The sequence below is a fragment of the Podarcis tiliguerta genome, assembly GCF_965153285.1.
Source record: "Podarcis tiliguerta genome assembly, chromosome: 13".
Taxonomy (NCBI): Eukaryota; Metazoa; Chordata; class Lepidosauria; order Squamata; family Lacertidae; genus Podarcis; species Podarcis tiliguerta.
Window position 1 is genome coordinate 29164426 of NC_139546.1, and position 20353 is coordinate 29184778.

At 39.5% G+C, this 20353-nt stretch overlaps 1 protein-coding gene across 1 annotated transcript; it reads right to left on the minus strand.

Moving 5' to 3' along the window:
* Positions 1–4880: 4880 nt before the first annotated feature.
* LOC310662546 (olfactory receptor 13A1-like) lies at positions 4881–19331 on the minus strand (the record flags this gene model as incomplete). Its single annotated transcript, XM_083409482.1, has 3 exons — positions 4881–5840; positions 12195–12254; positions 18498–19331. The coding sequence occupies 3 exons, from the start codon at positions 19329–19331 to the stop codon at positions 4881–4883; spliced, it is 1854 nt and encodes a 617-aa protein (XP_083265608.1).
* Positions 19332–20353: the final 1022 nt, after the last annotated feature.

Genomic DNA, 20353 nt, shown 5'->3' on the forward strand with positions numbered 1-20353 from the left:
CCCATTGTAACACAGGATTAGCTCCAGGAAAGGTTTTGTGACTAATGCTGAAATCCTGTTCATGTTAATTCAGAGCTCTATTCCACTGTTTTTAATAGGGCTTAAGTATGTTCAGAATTGCAAACTAAGGCCAATTCTGTGCACACCTTCTTGAGAGTAAACCCCATTGAATGCAGTAAATAATAATATTGTGCTTGCCAATCCCCTCATTTTCTTTTTCTTCCTCCTCTTTTTACAGTTCGTGGGTCTTTAATGAGAGTTTGCCCTGTAGAAGGGATGCTTGCCTCTTTAATGTGAAAAGATTCACCTGTGACTTCTGTAGATCAATTTATTGTTAAAGGCATAAGAGCGGGACCAGTTATTTTCCTTGTTGTCAATACTATTTTTGCTGTGCCATATTGTATGCTGCTATACACAGCGATTGGGTTGTCTGAAACCAATGGACGGTGAAGCAGCAAAGCATGCAGTATCTGGGAAATACTAAATCAGACCAAAGGCCCATATAGTCCAGCATCCAGTTCTTAAAGTGGTCAACCAGATGTCAATCGGAAGCCTGCAAGCAGGACCTGAGTGCAGCAGCAGCGCTTTCCTGACCAGTGATTTCCAGCAGCTGGTATTCAGAGACATACTGCCTATGCCATTAGTACATAGCTTATGTCTATTAATCATTGATAGCTTTATCCTCCATGAATTTGTCTTTTAAAGCCATCCAATCAACTATGATAGTTTTTGTTTTTACACATCTCCTGCCTCCCAAATTTCCTTTTCACCTATACATTTTTAAAGCAGTCTGATTTGATATAAATTTATATCATAAAATATCCCAGACACAGAACAGAATCTATGTCAAGGACCTGATTGGTTTTGGGGGTTGGAGGGCATGGCAGGAAGAGAGAGGAAAGGAAATGTGTTCAGGGAGCAAGCCTGTTGTCAAGTGTTTTGTGTTGTAAGCTGTAAAAGCAGTGAGGGAGCAAAGGTGTTCCCACTCCCCTTGAAAATATATTTGAAAGCTTTTCCAACAACAACTAAATAAACAAGAAAGAGAGCACATATCAATCTAAGCATGTTTACTTAGAGAAGTAAGTGTAATAAAATTTATTTCCATTTAGAATTGAATCATCTATCATTCATCATGTGTCTCTTCATTATTTTATTAGACAATTGAATAAATCTAAATACATATGCATATGATAAAATACCCCACCCCTGCCAGTCTCTCCTGCATGAAGCTAGGACCCCCCCCAAAAGCAGTTGTGTAATTAAAAGAAGATGAGAAAAATCAGCAAAGCAATTCTGTGGCTAATTGAACAATTCCTTTAAATAGGGTCTATTAATGAAGTTTACTCTTTTGACAACCAGCCTGATGCTTTTGCAAAAAAATATTCCTAGACACAAGACTTTTTAAATTATTTTTAAAGCCCTTTCAGTCTCCCGTCTCGAAGCTAAGTACAGCAAACTGTACATTTCCACCCCTCTCTCCAAGGCTGGATTATTTACTTCTGTGTGCTTGTGTATCTGTGTCTCCCTTGTACCTATTAGGGACTATTCTCATGCCTTTCTTTTGATATAGACTCTCCTCCTGCAAGAAAGGGGAGTGGTTGTGGCCGGGAGCCGGACTCCGCCTCAAGCAGGGGGCATTAGCCCCCTGCCTCCCACTCTCCTGGCTGGCGCCCACGCCCACGGGCAGGCACCCAACCAGGTGCCTGCGAGGGGGCGTGTTTAGCAGCCAAAATTGCTGCGGCACCAGCCTTCCGGCCTCACTTTTTGTCGTCCCATCGCGAGTCACCCACCCTCCACTCCCTTAGAGCTCAGGGTCTCAGTTTTCTTTTGGCCTTGCTATGGACCTTAGGTTGGTTGCCCTGGTTGTCCGGGGGGCCTGGTAGGAATTTTTCCATTTGGCATTAGGCTTTTTGGTTTTTTCGCCTACCTCGTAGCAATCGTCACAACTTTCATGGTATTGGTGGGTAGGTTAGGCATTGGAATAATGTGTTGTGGTGTGTCGAAGGGCTAGGTGTGGCCATCGCTTGCGCCTTCAATTTTGGGTATTCCGTTAAAGGAATCCGGCGGTCGTGTATTCTGTCCGATGCCTGCGTGGTGGGAGGCCATGGCACGACCCTCGGTGACATCAGGGGAGAGCCTATAGTTGGATTAGCATCAACAGGCTCCACCTACTGGTGAATAAACCCCCCTTGTTTTAGACTCAGCTGACATAATCCAATGCCTAAGCCAATACCTTTTCACTTGCTGTAATCAATAAAGTCGTGGCCTTTTCTTGCCCATTAACCTTCTATCACGTGTCCACAACTATGCTACTGATTACTTCTGCCATTTTAATTTTAGAGAAAGTGTTTAATTTAAAAAGGATCTGTACTATAGAATAACAGTGGTAACAATACATTGAAGACAAGTAAATATTTTGGGGAGGGTGGTCCCAGAGCCCTAGCGCCACCATTCCAAAGAGGATAAAATGGGCGGACTTTGGTACTCTTTTGTCCTCCCTCCCGCAATGTCTTTCTCTCTATCCCTGCCTGTTACGTTATATGCGGGGAAACCCATGTGGGGTTCCTCTCTGTGTAAAGTCTTCAAGCTGTTCCTGTGCACGCCTGACAAATCCGCCCCATTGTCAAAATTTATCATTTCCCCCACCTCCAGTCTCCATTGTTTTGTGTCCTGGCTGAGGGGAAAAACATAAGACAGGTGGCCATTGGTCAGGGATGGTCTAGTTGAGATTCCTGCATTGCCACAGGGGTTTGGCTAGATGACCCTCAGGGGTCCCTTCCAACTCCACTGGTGCAGAGTTTTTCTTATGCACCGTCGGCTCAGGAATAAGTCCCACTGATCATGATGAGACTAGATTGCTGCTGTGCAGTCCTGTTTTTTAAATAAATGTTTTCCTTTTCAGATATTACAGAGCATGGTGAAATCACAATAAATAAAACCTCCCTTTTAGTAGTTGCAAGCACTACTACAGGTTCCACATAATATCTGCACTGCATTAGTTGGATAAAATGACTGGGAAGATTAGATACTTAAGAGACCAAAAGTTCACAGAAGACTGGGGGAAATTTGTGGAATATCTGGAGAGTATAAGTGATGGTCAAATAACGCTAGAGGGATTTTAAAAAGCACTGTGAAACGCGAGAAGTATTGTTAAAAGGGAATAGAAAAAGAAAGTTTTAAATAATGACAATACAAACTTAAGAAATGCGTAAATTAATAATGATTACGAAAGATTTACGGAAAAGCTGAAGGAAGTCTAGTAAATAAAGATTTTGTGAAAAATTGGATGTGAAATCATTGTATGATTTGTTTTTGTTGTAAATTAATAAAAATTATTATAAAAAAATAATATCTGCACTGCATTGTTTACTGTGACAGCACCTGCACTTTGGAACTCCCGGCCTATTGCAACAAAGCACGTGCTTTTGCTAGACTCTTTTTAGGCACCTGCTAAAAGCATTCTTCTTTAGGCAAGCATACCTAGATGCTTAGGAAGTTGAAGTAATTTTAATCTTAATATTTTAGCTTTTGTATGTTTTAAAGTAGGATTGTGTTTTTTATTTCTTATTTTTTTACTGCTGTGGTGTTTCTTTTGGTAAACCACTTTGCAGGTATTTAAAAATAAAGTTTATTAAATAAATAAACAATAAATATAAATAAAATAACACAAGCCAAAACACAATCCATCCTGTAGATTTAAGTATCTGTCCATAGTCGCCTACTTGTTATCAGAGGCCGAGTATCCACATTCCTTTGAAAGAAAATATGAAATAACGGAAAACCATTTTTGCAGGCAAAAACAAACAAACAAACAAACAAACAAACAAACAATGGGGGGGGAGTGACAAGAAATTTTCCACATCGGGTACCACCTGACCTTCCTACGCCTCTGATGCCACCATGCTCATTTGTACATCTGCACAACTATTTCACTGATGCACCATATTGTAGCTTTTGTTGTCTTCAGGCAAAAGGGCTAAGACTGGATACAGATAATAAACCAACCATGTTGAAGCAAAATAGGCCTGGGTTTGCCAATGTTTGATTGCACAATTCTATTCAGGCAGCCCACATAGAATTATAATGCCTCTCCACTTTCCCATCTCTTATTTGATTTCACAGTTCATACAATACAATAAAGCCAAGGTTTGACACACAGTGCATATTTTAATGGCATCTAGTTTTGAATAACATTCTTTTCATTCTTCAGCTCTACATTTTTTGTATTTGTCGTCTTCCCTAAAAACAAATAACCCTTCAAATAATCAACTGGGTCAAATAAATCATCAAAGCTCATGTACCAAATGCAAAAGTCTGACAAATTATATTTCTGTCATTCAGTTCTAACAGGCAATTTACAGATTGTGTGCCTCCTCCACGAGAGGATCAAAGGGTGGCAACATGAGATTGGGCATTTTCTGTGGTAGGTCCCTGCTCTCCCCTTCTCCCAGGCCTTTGGCTAATTAAACAATCAATGGCCTTTAAAGCTGGGCCGTGGGTGTTGTTTTTCTTTGTTACGATGGTATGCATTTTTTGCATTTTTATACAAAAATATTGCCCCATGATCCTCAGATGAACAGTATAGTTAATTAATTAATTAATTAATTAATACACATGATGCTAAGCTATGGTTATTATTAATCAAGGTTTATAGACCAACAACAGGCTTCATAGTGTGGTTTCTTCATGCTTAATCAATGATGCTTAAGCCACCAGGCCAGGTTGAAACCATGGCTTAGTATGAAGTGTGAACCAGGCCTGTGTTTTGAGCCTTTAGATTTATCTTGTTAATAGGAAGGTAATGTTAATCTATGCAATGATTCAGTCACATCCTACCTTGTGCAATCACTTGAACCACCGAGAAATTTATTAGAAGAAAACTACTCTCTCTGGAAGAGCCTTCTGCCTACTAGCTTTGCAAGAGCTTCTTTAACATCAGTGTTTCTCAGAGAGTATATGAGTGGATTGAGGACTGGAGTTACTACTGAATAAAGGATAGCAATAACCTTGTCTTCTTCTAAGGAGTAGGCTGAGGCAGGCCGAAGGAAAGTGTAGATAATTGTGGAATAGTAAAAGCTTACAACTAAGAGATGGGAAGAACATGTAGAGAAGGCTTTCTTCTTCCCTTCTGTTGAGCGGATTTTGACTATGGTTCTTAGGATAAATCCATACGATGTTAATGTTAAGGCACAACTACCTATTGCAATTAGCACAGAAGCTGCAAAAACCATCATTTCATTCAGACTTGTGTCTGAGCAAGAGATCTTGAACATAGGTGGTAGCTCACAGAAGAAATGGTTGATGATGTTAGAGTTACAGAAGGAAAGTTGTGCTACCAGTCCTGTGTGTACTGCAGAATTTACCAAGCCTATTAGCCACAGTCCAGCCATTGCCCCAATGCAAAACTCAGTCCTCATGATGCTTGAGTACTGGAAAGGATGGCAGATCGCAGCATAGCGGTCAAAAGCCATGAATGCAAGGAGCAGGAGCTCAGTCCCTAGAGCCAAGGTGAAGAGAAAGACCTGTGCAATGCAACCGGGAAGTGCAATTGTCTTTCTTGGTGCAAAAATAGTTTGCAGCATTTTGGGAACTGTAACAGAAATAGAACACACATTTATTATAGACAAATTGATGAGAAGAAAATACATTGGAGTGTGGAGTTTGCTACATGTGCAGATGGCAAGGATGATGAGGACATTGCCTACCAATGCTGCTGTATAGATGAAGGTGAATGCCCAAAATATAAATATCTGATGTTCAGGGGAGCTGGAAAGACCCTCCAGGATGAACTCTGTAATGGTAGAATGGTTCTTCATTTCCAACACTGTGACTCTGCAGACCTAGACAAATAAATCACTCTATGTAGAGACCATACCGGTTGATAGGAGAGATCCCTAATTCAGAAAAGAAAACTTTCCACACGTTGGATTTGTTAATAATAACATATGAAGAAAATTATGGTTCGCATTTAAGTAAAGGGCAATTAAAAAAAAGAGTAACAGGCTACTTGCTAAGTTTTAAAATAATGCTAGGCAGCAAATACTGTTCACAGGCAAGATGTCTACACAGTGGAACATACAGTGCTATCCTATGCACATCTGCTCAGAAACAAACCCACTAAATTCAATAGGACTTAATCTAAGTTAAGTATGTACAATAGTGCAGTTTTACTATATGCACAATTGTATATTTAAACCAGGATCTGAAGAGCAACTGAAGCTCACACAAGACAACTTAAATAGGCCCAGTGTCATTTGCAACTCTCTTTTTTAAAAAACCTTTAAACAGCTGGTCCCAATGTGATATCTGGCTACTTGTGAGCAGTTATTGTAGATATGTTGTTGTGGAAAAAAAATTAAATTGCAACTAGGATTTGTAAGAAATTCAATTCAGTTCCTATTTAAAGGTTGGCCTATCTAATTTGCAACAAGCCTGAAACAACAAACCAAACACAGCCATTCTTCAAAATACACTATCCAGATTTTGCAGTGAAATTCTGCATCCAAGTGATGTGTACAAAAATCCATACACTGTGCATACAAATGCATATATTTGTGAAAATATACAAAAAATATCCCTACTTGAAGGGAAATTGTTTACAAAATACATATATTAGGGAAATTGTGTAGAGTATATTTTGAGAAATTCTCACATACATGATAAATTTTCATTAGTTGTTTTGTTGTTTTAAGCAAACTGATGTAGAAATGTGAAGAACTCAACTTATGACTAGAGGGATAAGAAACTGCAACCGACAGATGCCCTCATCCTTAGTTACAACTTTACCCTTTTCTGGTCTGATATTTGGTTAATGTTCTGCCAACACACCCAAGAATACTTGAGATGAGAAAGATGGGGAACAGGTTATATTTATTACATTATAACTATAGAATTTGCTATCAGAATACTGTAATTCAACCAAATTAACCAAAACCTATCTAAAACAAAGAAGGAAAGACCAAACCCTCACCTCAGTTCCAGTTTTTTCTGAAGAAATGTTTCACAGTCTTCTCCTGAAATGCATCAGTGTTCATGTTCACTATGTTTGCTGGCTGGAAAGATCTACTTTGGATGTATTTCTAGGCAAGCCAATATTGTATTGCCTTGATGCTCATCTGACAAAAGCATAAACATGTATAATTGGGCTCCACATACTTCCTTAAATAGTGTGTGGATGCCATTGGGAAAAACAAAAGACATTTGAGATTTCATAAGAACCATAACTACAGCTGTGCCCCTATCTGGACAGGGATAGCCTAACTTCATCTATGCTCTTGTAACCTCTAGGTTAGGAACTCTGAAGGTGGTTCAGAAACTTCAGCTGGTACAGAATTTGGTGACCAGGTTCGTCACTGGGGCAACACAGTTTGAGTATATTACACCAATTCTGATGTGTGCAAAAGTTGGTCACTGGGGCAAGACAGTTTGAGTATATTATACCATTCCTGACCTGACTGCACTGGCTGCCAATTAGTTTCCAGGCCCAATTCAAAGTGCTGGTTTTGAGCTATATAGCCTTAAACAGATCAGGACAGCAATACTTCAAGGACCACCTCTCCTGATATGAACTGACCTGGACCCTGCAATCATCATCTGAGGCTGTCTATGCTTAAGAACAGTTTAGTTTATGAACAACTTGGATTAAGAACGCTGCAAACCCAGAAGTAGGTGTTTTGGTTTCTGAACTTTGCCTTGGAAGCAGAATGTGTTCTGCTTTCTGTTGAATGTGTTCCATTTGTAAATTGAGTCCTTCGCTGCTATGGGAAAGCATGCCTTGGTTTAAGAATGCTTTGGTTTAAGAACGGGCTTCCGGAATGGATTAAGTTCATAACCTGAAGCATCTGTAACCCGAGGTACCACTGGATATCGGTATGTAATGAATGAAGCTTTGTAGGGTTAAAGAAATTGAAAAACTGGTGCAAAAGGTATAAAGAGTATAAAGATAGAGGTAATTTACATTAGACACAACAATTCAGAAAGATTAAAAAATTTGAGGTCTCAAAACAGGAAGGAAGCCAATGTGTATGTGTGCATAAAGTTTGTTAAGGTGGTATGGGTTTCTTTGTAGGTATGTTTTTTGTTCGTTTCGGGTTTTTTTCCTTTTTTCAATTTTATGTTTGTAATTTTTGTTGTAATTTTGCTTTGAAAAAAACAAAAACAGCCACAATTTCATTCAGGCTAATGTCAGAGCATTACAGCTTTAAAATTGGACAAAGTTCACAGAAAAAAATGTTTGATGGTGTTAGAATTGCAGTAGGACAGATGCTGCAGAAGTAAAGGGTGAATGGCAGAAGAAACTATTCCTTCCTCTCCTGATTGTGCAATCCATCAGGAGCCACCTCCTGCATGGCCTGTTGCTGCATCCAAGCCCATCACTATTACCTCAAGGAGCAGCGAAGACAAATGGCAATGCCACATGCCAGAACAGTCCCACTTTTGCTGAACTTGGTGAGGGAGGGCACATGTTCTCCAAGGCTTGGATGCTCATCTTGTCTGCCCCAGCAGGGCCCAGACTCAGCAGCCCTATGGAAGAGACTCCTTATGAAGGCCAGAGGAACATTGCCCAGCTATGAGTGTGAAGGCAGCTCCCTGCAAGGCCCTTTCCACCTGGCCAAGGGGGCGAGGCCCACACTCACCAGGCCTAGTAAGAGGCTCCTCATGAGACTGGAGGAACATTCCCCGCCTATTGTTTTATTGATTTAATATGCTGTATCCTGTGGTTTTCCCAGTAGTGATGTATGGAAGTGAGAGCTGGACCATAAAGAAGGCTGATCAACAAAGAATTGATGCTTTTGAATTATGGTGCTGAAGGAGACTCTTGAGAGTCCCATGGGCTGCAAGAAGATCAAACATATCCATTCTTAAGGAAATCAGCCCTGAGTGCTCACTGGAAGGACAGATCGTGAAGCTGAGGTTCCAGTACTTTGGCCACCTCATGAGAAGAGAAGTCTCCCTGGAAAAGACCCTGATGTTGGAAAAGATTGAGGGCACAAGGAGAAGGGGACAACAGAGGACAAGATGGTTGGATAGTGTTCTCGAAGCTACCAGCATGAGTTTGACCAAACTGCAGGAGGCAGTGAAAGACAGAAGTGCCTGGCGTGCTCTGGTCCATGGGGTCAAGAAGAATCAGACACGACTAAACGACTAAACAACAACAAAAACCGCTTTGAGTTTTTTTTAAGAATATAGAGTGGTATAGAAGTTAAATTGTTTGTTTATTACATTTCTGCACCACCTTTACTTCTAATAAACTCAAGTTATGAAGCTGCACTGATGCCTGCCTGCACTGAACAATATCAGTGAAGAACCAAGATGGGCAAAATGTTCTTGTTGGAAATGTCTCCACTGGCAGTGGCAGGCAGAAAGCGAGTTTTTCAGGGACAGGGTGCTGGCCATAACTGTCAATGTTTTCCTTTTTTTAAGGGAAATACCCTTATTCTGAATAGGATTCCTTGCAAGAAAAGGGAAAAGTTGACAGCTATGGTGCTGGCAGGTGGAGTCAACAGAACTAAAAGTTCTGCAGATCCTCCAAAGCCCCTGATCCTCAGGCATATGCATAAGAGAGAAATAGTCGCTAACCTCTATCTTGGTTGCTGTGAGCCTGAAGGAATTGTGATACACCTCCACTTCTCCCCGAGTACACTCTGTTGTATTGTTTCATTTATATGTTAGTTGAAGAATTAAAGAAAACCCAGAAACATAAAAAATAGCTAATGTATTATTGTCCATAAGCACACAAATCTCAATGTATGAAATATATGCATATACTGAAATATGCTTTTTAAAGCTTTTGGTAATTTTTTCTTTGCCATCACATCCTGGAAAAAGACTCATTAGCCAGACTATGGTGAAAATTGGTCATATTTATTCCAAATAAAACAGTAAAGAGGATATGCAAAAACAACCAATTGAAATAAATTTCCCTAAAACACAAGGGATAATTCCCTCCCCTCTCTGGGTCTAGAGTGCAATTACCATCATTGGCCTCATCACAAAAGATTGGAATGAATCCTTTCTCCAACCTGAACCTGTTAAGTGCATCATGGACTTATAGGCTCAGCTTTTACCCTGGTGTGCATGCCAAGCTTAAAAGGCCCTCCAGGGTCCTGAAGGACAAAACAATGCAAGATTCGCACAGAGTGCCCTTATTTCCCCACAAGATCTTATATTTCCAGCCTGGAAAGGCCAATTAAACCAATCCCATTAACTCCATGCATAACAGTAGGTAAGAGGTGGGGGAGAGGAGTCCCAAAATCAATCAGGGCCTTCCCGCAGAACTACTACTCAACACTGAAACAAGCAACTAGCAAAGCTTGTACTACTAAAAGAAGAGGGGATAATTTGGGGAGGAAACTGATCAAATAGTCTGGCTTCCTTCCTCTCCTGATCAGGCAATCCACCAGGAGCCACCTCTTGCCTGGCCTGTTGCTGCATCCCACCTCATCACTATTACCTAATCAAGAAGCAGGGAAGACAAGTGGCAATGCCACATGCCAGAACACCCCCACTTTCGCTGAATGTGGTGAGGGTGCACCTTTTGCAAGGCTTTGATGTTCATCTTGTCTGCCCCAACAGAGCACAATTTTTATTTCCAGTGCTATTTAACATTGATACGAGGCCTCTTAAAGTTTAGTGGTTTGTTTCAAAATACTATCATAATGTCAGTATGTTGGTGACACTCAACTCTGTTTCTCCATAATGTGTGAATAAGGAAGGGCATGTGGGCTTGGAAACATTGGTGGGAAGGATGCGGGAAAACATGTTTAGCTTTAAGCTTTGACTCACTCAGGCTTCTCAATAATCTTCTGTTTGCGAAAAAGGAAGATTATTCTCCAATCTGGTGAGAAATAAGTTTGGATGGCAAGAAATAATGATAAACAAAATATAGCAGATTGTTGTCTGAGAGCATTCAAAGGACCCCTACATGAGTAGGAACACGGTAAATATAGCTGCAGGCTTTTAGCTATGACATTGAGGAGATACAAATTCAAACAATAATATCATTGCCTGTTAAAGCACTTATGAAAGACTCCTCTATCTATAAAATCACATCGTTTCCTCTTCAAAAACCATCCTAGTGGTAAAAAGGATGATTTTAGTATTAACTTTTATGTATTTTTAATTAAATCTATTATCTATTATAGAGAGAATCATGAAAGCCTGAATCATAAGTTTCGCAATCGAGTTCTGAAGAACTGGAGCATATTTGACTACGCATAAAGAAATCAAACAGTTTACTGTTTCCAGTTTTCCAGTAGTCTTTATAATAAATGTATGTAGATCAATCAACCTTGAGAAATTTGAAGCAGCCTTCCTCTTCCAGTAATTGTTTTGAAAGCATCTTTGAAATCTTTGTTTCTCAGTGAATATACGACTGGATTAACAACTGGGGTTACCACTGTATAAAGGAGAGAAACAAATTTGTCTCGGTCTAGAGAGTAGTCAGAGGTAGGCCTGATATATGTGTAGATGACCGAGGAGAAGTAAAAACTGACTACAATGAGATGTGAGGAGCATGTAGAAAAAGCCTTTTTCTTCCCTTCAGTGGAACGAATTCTGAGGATACTTCTTACGATAAATGAGTATGATGCTAGGGTCAACCCACAGCTACAAATCCCAAAAATCACATCTGCCACAAAAGCCATAGTCTCATTCAGACTAGTGTCAGAGCAGGAGAGCTTTAAAAGTGGAGGAACATCACAGAAGAAATGGTTGATGATGTTCGAGCTGCAAAAGGAGAGCTTCAGCATGAGTCCAGCGTGAACAGCAGAGTTGACCATTCCAGCAACCCACACTCCACTTGCTATTCCAACACATACTTCCTTCCTCATAATGACTGTGTACTGCAGAGGATGGCAGATAGCAGCATAGCGGTCAAAAGCCATAAATGAGAGAAGGAAAAGCTCTGTCCCTAAAGCCCATATGAATAGATACACCTGTGTGATGCAACCATAAAAGGAGATGCTGTTTGCACGGGTCCAAAGAGTCTGAAGCAATTTAGGAATTGTAACAGAGATGGAAAACACGTTCACTAAGGACAGGTTAACAAGCAGGAAATACATGGGAGAGTGGAGTTTTCGGCAAGAGCATATGGTAAAGATTAGGAGAAAATTACTGCCCAAAGCAATAGCATATATGAATGTGAATAACCCAAAGAAAAAAGTCTGGAGTTCTGGGGAGCTGATCAGACCAACCAGTATAAATTCCATGGTAACCGACTGGTTCTTCATTTCAATAACCGTGGCACTGGTGTCCTAAACAGATAAATTATATTAAGTAGAATTAATGATCCAAATTTATACATACACCATCCTTCTTTCTCTCTTTTTGTGCAAAAGGAGAAAATTTGCCCTTATTTGACTTCACTAGTCATTTTTAAGATTGTGACAAACCAGTCTGACATTATAGAAAATGTGGACTCTGTAGTTATCCCATGCACTATACTAAGAAAATAGTCTCATTGACATTGAACATTACTAAAGCAATACTTCCCACCGCAACCCCAAAACACACACACAAAAGATGGCCAATGCTTAGGAAAATGCAGGAATTTAAAAAAAGAACACTGCTAGCAATAATCTCTGACATTTGTATTACCTAGTGAGGATGACAACCACCAAGTAGTTTCAGTAAATGACACAATGCTTACCTTCGTTTATATCAGTTTTTGTTAATTGTCAACATTTGTTGAGACATACTGATTATTCCCTCCATTTCAAAAGGTCTCTGTGGCCATTTTGTTCATACTTAAGCTGGTTAATTAGTTATATCTGAGTGGAAATGTATTGCTGCAGTGCTGCAGGATTTGTACGGGTAGATGTATCAGTCCACTCAGGGGGATGTAGTCAGGTGGAGGATCCTGTGATTGCAGATACAGATGTAAAGTCTGACAAGTGCTAATTCATCATCCACAATTGCTTGTGCCCATCAGCTCTGTAGGGAGCAAGACCCAATGAACATAGTGAGGCTTTCATCCAAGAAAACTTCCATCAGATTGTGCTGTTTAGGGTGATATCTTGGATCTTTGTTCATAAAGGATATACTCATTTCACCATGATATCTGGTTAAACCAGTTTTGTGAGGTGTTGCATTTTTAAAAATTATATTAAAAAGAAAGTTTTACTAGTGAAATAAATAACACAAAAATACATTCAATAAGAGAGATACTTTATACTTCATTCTTTAATCAAACAATAATCAAACACAAATCATCAAATTTAAATGACTATTTGATGATTTGTGTTTGATTATTCTTTGATATTTTATTCCTTATTGACAAAAAAATCATGTATTTATTCTTCATCATTTAATTTGAATTGATATAATCCAATTGTGGTTTAATTAAATCCACTTATACAACTTCTAACACCTCATTTCTATCATTCAAATATCAACTTTTATTATTTCTGTTCTTGTTAAACTTGCCCTGCTGTTCCAATCATTTTTTTTGGGGGGGGGGGCATATTCATTCTTAGAATAAGCTTATATCTTATTTTATGTATTAATAATTTACTGTGCTGTAATTTACTTAGCCACTCTTTTAAAGATAGGTGCTACCCCATCTCTCGTTTCAAATACAGTTTTTAACCACCAGTACCTGAGCAGAGACTGACATGCTCACAATCATATTTCTACTCTTAAATGAGATTTCTTTCAGCCTCAGTGTTACATTACCCAGCAAACAATCTTGGTGGCACATTCCAGACACTGCACATGAAATACATATCAAAATATAATACTATATAAAGCCTCATTTTACAACCCCTTAAAAAGGGGTTTGAAAGGGGTTTATCAAAGCACAACAGTTTCTTATTTATATGTATTTATTGTGTACTTATTTCTTCCCCACCCAAAATTAGCTGAAGAATTACATTAAAAAAGATAAAACACTAACAATAGAGAATAGAAACAAGAAAACTACAGTAGGGGTGCAACTTCTTGGTAATACGATGTAATTATTAGAGAGGAGCACAGAATGCCTGAAAACATGTTATCAGGTAAACCTAGCATCATAGGTGATCCTATGCTTGAACTGAATGTCTTCAAAATCAGAATTGCACATCTGAAGGTCAAATTGGCCTATTAAAGGTAAAGGTACCCCTGCCCATACGGGCCAGTCTTGACAGACTCTAGGGTTGTGCGCTCATCTCACTCTAGAGGCCGGGAGCCAGCGCTGTCCACAGACTCTTCCAGATCACGTGGCCAGCATGACAAGCTGCATCTGGCGAGCCAGCGCAGCACACAGAACGCCGTTTACCTTCCCGCTAGTGAGCGGTCCCTATTTATCTACTTGCACCCGGGGGTGCTTTCGAACTGCTAGGTTGGCAGGCGCTGGGACCGAATGATGGGAGCGCACCCCGCTGCAGGGATTTGAACCGCCGACCATGCAATCGGCAAGTCCTAGGCGCTGAGGTTTTACCCACAGCGCCACCCACGTCCCAATTGGCCTATTACTGGTCACCAAAAGTGGCCACCATGTTTCCTTTGAACTAATAAGCTCCAGATATTTTCCTGCAGAGTCACTGATGATGCGGTTAATGCTCCCTCTCACCAAAGAGTCACACTTTATTCCACCAACGTTCTAATGTTAGAGGACCAATTAGAATGAGAGGACCAATTATGGGAGATTTCTAACATAGCAGCTGGCATTAGAACAAGAATGAGCTCTTTGTAAATCAATGGCTTCATTTCCATTAGAGAAATCAACAGCAGTGCCAATGTTAGTTCTGGAGGGATAATCTGTAGTACAATTGCTGAGAATTTTTGGAAAATGGGAGTCCATACTGCTGCCATTATTGGGCAAGACTCCCACATGGGAATAATATACGTGCAGCCTGCAACATACCATCCAGAACTTAATAAACAGCTTTCAGTTTATCTTTCCAAACTTGACCAATGAATAATATCATTGGAGCACTACTTTGTACATATATTCTTTGACTGTAGCTGAAACCTTTTGGAACATGCGCATGTACCATGGGGTTTTTCATGCTCCTGATTTTATTCAGCCGAATTAGGTTCAGAGGAAACAGTTAGATGAAATCAAATATTTACCTTCATATGTCTTTGCATTTGTTTGTTTGTTCCTATTATTCATTTGTTCATTTATTTCCCCTTCTTATAATGTAGAGCCAATATCTTCCTATCAACCTGATGTCTGATAATAACCAGTTTGATATCATCGTAGGCACACTATCCAGACAAAGCTAGTAACCAGTGCTAAATATTTCTTTAAGTGACGAGATGGTGCCACTGGGAGAAAGACATTTGAGGCATCATCTGGGAGATGATGATGATTAATTCTGTTGCCAAAGTAAATGCACATGTACATTTGCATCATTTCCATGTTTAGCACACTTTTCACTTCCTATCATTCAACTTTTAGAAACCTGAGGCAAAATTCACATTCCCACTGAATTTAAATTAATATGAGTGTGCCTAATCTTGGGTGAATCATGCCACTACTATTTCTACAAATAAAGTTATTGCTTTTGTGAGATGATGCAACCCTAATATAATTGGGTTTTTCTATGAACACTACCAAAAAGTCTTTGCCTGGACATATTATAAGGTAAAGGTGACATATTATATATACACATGTAATATATGAATGAAATAAACAACTATATTTAAAATATGTGCATGTCAAGGAAAGTATTTTGGTGAATGAATTTGTATGCTGTTTTGCAGTTGCAGCATTATATTTTGTGCATACTATTTTGTGTACCCCTAAACATTCTTATTTTCAAGATAAAGGAATATAAGAACCAGAAGCAGGGAAGAGTAATTGCAGTCATCTAGCTAGTATTGTAAACACCTGAAACACTGCATCCCTTCTGTTGAAGGAAAACAAAATTCATTTGTGTCAGGAGTCCAGGTTCCCAGCTTGATAACACAGTAAGTGTAGGTAATTTTAAAAGGAGGCTTTATTGCAAAACAAACAGATAGCTCCAGATGGCTCTAACAAAGCCTCCGGAATCATTACTCAAGATGAATCTTCTGAAGACTCCTTCCAGTGTCTACAGAATATACTGAACTTTCGCACCTTATGTCTCTTGTTTTGCTTCCTGTCTAGCAGCCCTCCCATTCGCTGACTGTGTGGACTTATTGGATCAGCTCCAACTTCTTCCTTTTCAGAGAGGCTGTCTCTGAGTTTGTTTGCGCTATTTTGTGCTTCCTGTGAGCTTTGGCCTGTGTTCTAGCCTGCTCTCAGCTACAGTGGTACCTCAGTTTACAGACGCTTCAGGTTACAGACTCCGCTAACCCAGAAATAGTACCTCGGGTTAAGAATTATGCTTCAGGATGAGAACACAAATCCTGCGGCGGCAGCAGGAGGTCCCATAAGCTAAAGTGGTACCTCAGGTTAAGGACAGTTTCAGGTTAAGAACGGACCTCCAGAACGAATTAAGTTCTTAACCTGAGGTACTGCCTTATCAGCCAGCCTGTCACGGTCAGGAAGAGCTGAAGTCAGCAACTCCCCAGCTCTCCCCTGCCTGACTAACATCTAAGTCTCTCTTTTCCTGACTGCTTTCTGCTGTTGGCTGCAAACGTTCACTCAGAGCTGGCTCATTCCTGACAATTTGTTGTTAAAACTGGAACAGCCCATGTTTTGCCCTTCACTTGTTTTTGGAGTATAGCTCCCTCCCATATTCTGTTACCATTGGCTATCATAACTGGGAATTGGATTCCAACAAAACCTGGAGGGCATGACACTGATTTCTGTGTTAAAAGGTAAAGGTAAAGGTAAAGGACCCCTGGAGGGTTAAATCCAGTCAAAGGCGACTATGGGGTTGCAGCGCTCATCTCACTTTCATGCTGAGGGAGCCAGTGTTTGTCCACAGACAGTTTTCTGGGGCATGTGGCCAGCAGGACTAAACCACTTCTGGCACAATGGAACACCATGACAGAAACCAGAGTGCACGGAAACACCATTTACCTTCCTGCTACAGCAGTACCTATTTATCTACTTGCACTGGCGTGCTTTTAAACTGCTACATTGGCAGGAGCTGGGACAGAGCAACAGGAGCTTACTTCGTTGCAGGGATTCAAACCACCTACCGTCTGATCGGCAAGCCCAAGAGGCTTGTTGTTTAGGAAAGTTCGGGTTAGGTAGATTCAGCTTTACATGCAAACTGAATAGAATTCCCCCTTCATCCCTAGTCCATACTCTCTATTTCAGCAGTTTGGGATAAACCATTACTCCTTTCGTTTTTGTTCCACTTCAATTCAGTTCGAATATCATTTTAGTTCTTTTCAATTGTAACATTTAACAAGGTCACTGTCAGGTTAAGGAGCAATATGTTTAAGTTACGTATATTCATGCTGGGTTCAGTGGCTAAATATAATTCAAAATTAACTTTCAACTGGCTGCTGATATGTCCATTTTTAAGAATAATATTTTTATTGAATTACAGAAAATTACAGTGGTTCTTGTCTTTACTCCTAAATCCATACACAATTGTACATTGCATCATCATCATTATTATTTTTTTTTAAATTACAACTATGTGTGTCTTTAAAACTCACAAACTCACAAAGTGCTCCTAATATTCATTGCTAACTGGACAATTTGAAGAGATCCAGCAACATCATCTGTATATATTGAACTTTAGATAATATAATGCACTGTCCCAAGTTACAAAGACAGGCAGAATATTAGGAATTACAGTGGCACTTTGGTTTGCAACCACTTCGGATTACAACCGTTTTAGATTACAACCACATCAAACCTGGAAGTGTATGTCCCTTTTTGGGGATTACAACCAATTTTTTTGGATTACAACCAATTTTTTGGGGGGGGGGGACCCATTGGCGAAAGCATGCCTTGGGATACAACCTGTTTTGGTTTACAACCAGACCTCCGGAATGGATTATGGTTGTAAACCAAGGTACCACTGTAGACTATTTCAGACATTCCATGGGACACCATTTCACAATGCATGGATTCGAATTGTGTCTGCAAAAACTACCCAAGACGTCCATGCTTGAGTTCTGCAGTTCTAAATAAGGCTAAGGCACATGAAAGGCTTATGTATGTGTATGTTCCCCAATTGTGTGCACTGATGTACATGTATACTCTCTATCAGAAAACCCCGTATCTTTTTTTTTTTTTAAAGAAGCTATTTATACACTGGGATACTGCCATTCTATACTTGTATTTTCAGCAGTAATACCAATGAGTTCAGGGGAGCTTATACTTAGGTTGTTTCCTAAAATAGATTGCTTCCTAAAATGTGCTCGTTATTTATGCACCATGTTTGATTCTCAATTACAAAATATGTCATCTGAAACATCTTACGTGAGCTAAACATAAACAATATGCTGTTGTCAATCTTTTCTTTCAGTTCACATATTTTTAAGAATGCTGCTCTAAAGGGATATGGAGTTCATTCTTGGAGTATTGGAAGCAGCCTGCTTCTTCCACGAAATGTCTTGAGTGCTTCTTTAAAATCTTTGTTTCTTAATGAATATATAAGGGGATTAACAACAGGGGGTACCACTGTATAAAGGAGAGAAACAAATTTGTCTTTGTCGGGGGAGTAGTCAGAGGATGGCCGGATATATGTGTATATGATTGAGAAGAAGTAAAAACTGACTACAATGAGATGTGAGGAACATGTAGAGAAAGCCTTCTTTTTCCCTTCAGTGGAACGAATCCTAAAGATAGCTCTCATGATAAACAAATAGGATATTAAGGTTAACCCACAACTTCCAATCCCAAATATCACATCTGCCACCAAAGCCATAGTCTCGTTCAGGCTGGTGTCAGAGCTTGCAAGCTCTAAAAGTGGAGGAAGATCACAGAAGAAGTGGTTGATGATGTTGGAGTTGCAGAAGGACAGTTGCAGCACAAGTACAGTGTGAATGGCAGAATTGCCCATTCCAGCAACCCATACTCCACTTGCTATACCAAAACACACTTCCTTCCTCATAATGACTGTGTACTGCAAAGGATTGCATATAGCAACGTAACGGTCAAAAGCCATAAATGAGAGAAGAAAAATCTCTGTTCCTAAAGCCCATATGAATAGATACACCTGTGTGATGCAGCCATAAAAGGAGATGGTCTTTGTGTGAGTCCAAAGAGTCTGGAGCAATTTAGGAGTTGTAACTGAGATGGAAAACACATTCACTAAAGACAGGTTGATTAGTAGGAAGTACATGGGTGTGTGGAGTTTTCTGCAGCTGCATATGGTGAAGATGAGCAGGAAGTTTCCAGCCAAAGCAGTAGCATAGATAAATGTAAATACCCAAAAGAGAAGAGTCTGTAGTTCTAGGGAGCTGCTTAGGCTGACCAGTGTAAACTCCATAGCAGTAGACTGGTTTTTCATGTCAATATCTCTGATGCTGATAACCTTGTTGTTGTTTAGTCGTTTAGTCGTGTCTGACTCTTCGTGACCCCATGGACCAGAGCACACCAGGCACTCCTGTCTTCCACTGCCTCCTGGCTGATAACCTAGACAGGCAAATTGTGTTAACTTGGTTATCCAGATAGAAGCTTAGTTTTTCCATTCACTTTCTCCCTCTCTCACTCACACAAGAGATTTGGCAGTTTCTTTCTTCAGCTGGCAAATATTTGCAAAGCAATTGTTCTTTCATTTGGGAGCAGCATCTACTATGGTCTAAATAACTTGCTAGTTGATGTTTATAACCTAAATTTTCTTATATTAGCAAATAGCTTCTTATGGACTGCCAAGCCTTGAAATAAATAAATAATAAATAAGGCCTAAATAACCCAATTTCATTTTTATATTCATCCTCAGTAAATATCAACATTAGTAAGAATAGGCTGCCTAAATCTTTCCACCAGTTTTTGAAAGTTTTCCATAATTCAAATTCTTCTCTAAGAGTTGGTTAATCAAAAAATAGTTATATTCAAATCTTCTGTGTCCTTCTTTTAAAAACACGTACATGCAATCATCATAACTCAGCCAGAAATATCCACTTTTAAAATATTCTCATTCATATCCAACTGGGCTGTTTCAAAGCCCTTAAATATAGCTATATGTGAGTATCTGAAAACGAGTTGACATTTTTTGTGCAAGAAGTTAGAGTTCAGAGATTTAAGTGATTGTGTGAAAAATCATTGCTTACAAAATGCTATGTGAAATACTATGTCAAGCCACATATTACAAACCCTTTAAATGGGGTTGGGCAAAACACAAGTCATTTATTATCCTTTAATAATTAACCAATTTACATTATGAAGAAACTCTTAAGTAACATGAAAGATTTACCTTCATCCCTATTTGCTCTTTTGTATCATTGCTGGTATTTTATAACTTGGAGCCAATTGCCTTCTATATGTTGGATGTCTGATGAAAACTGGTTTGATCTCATTGTAGACAGGCTT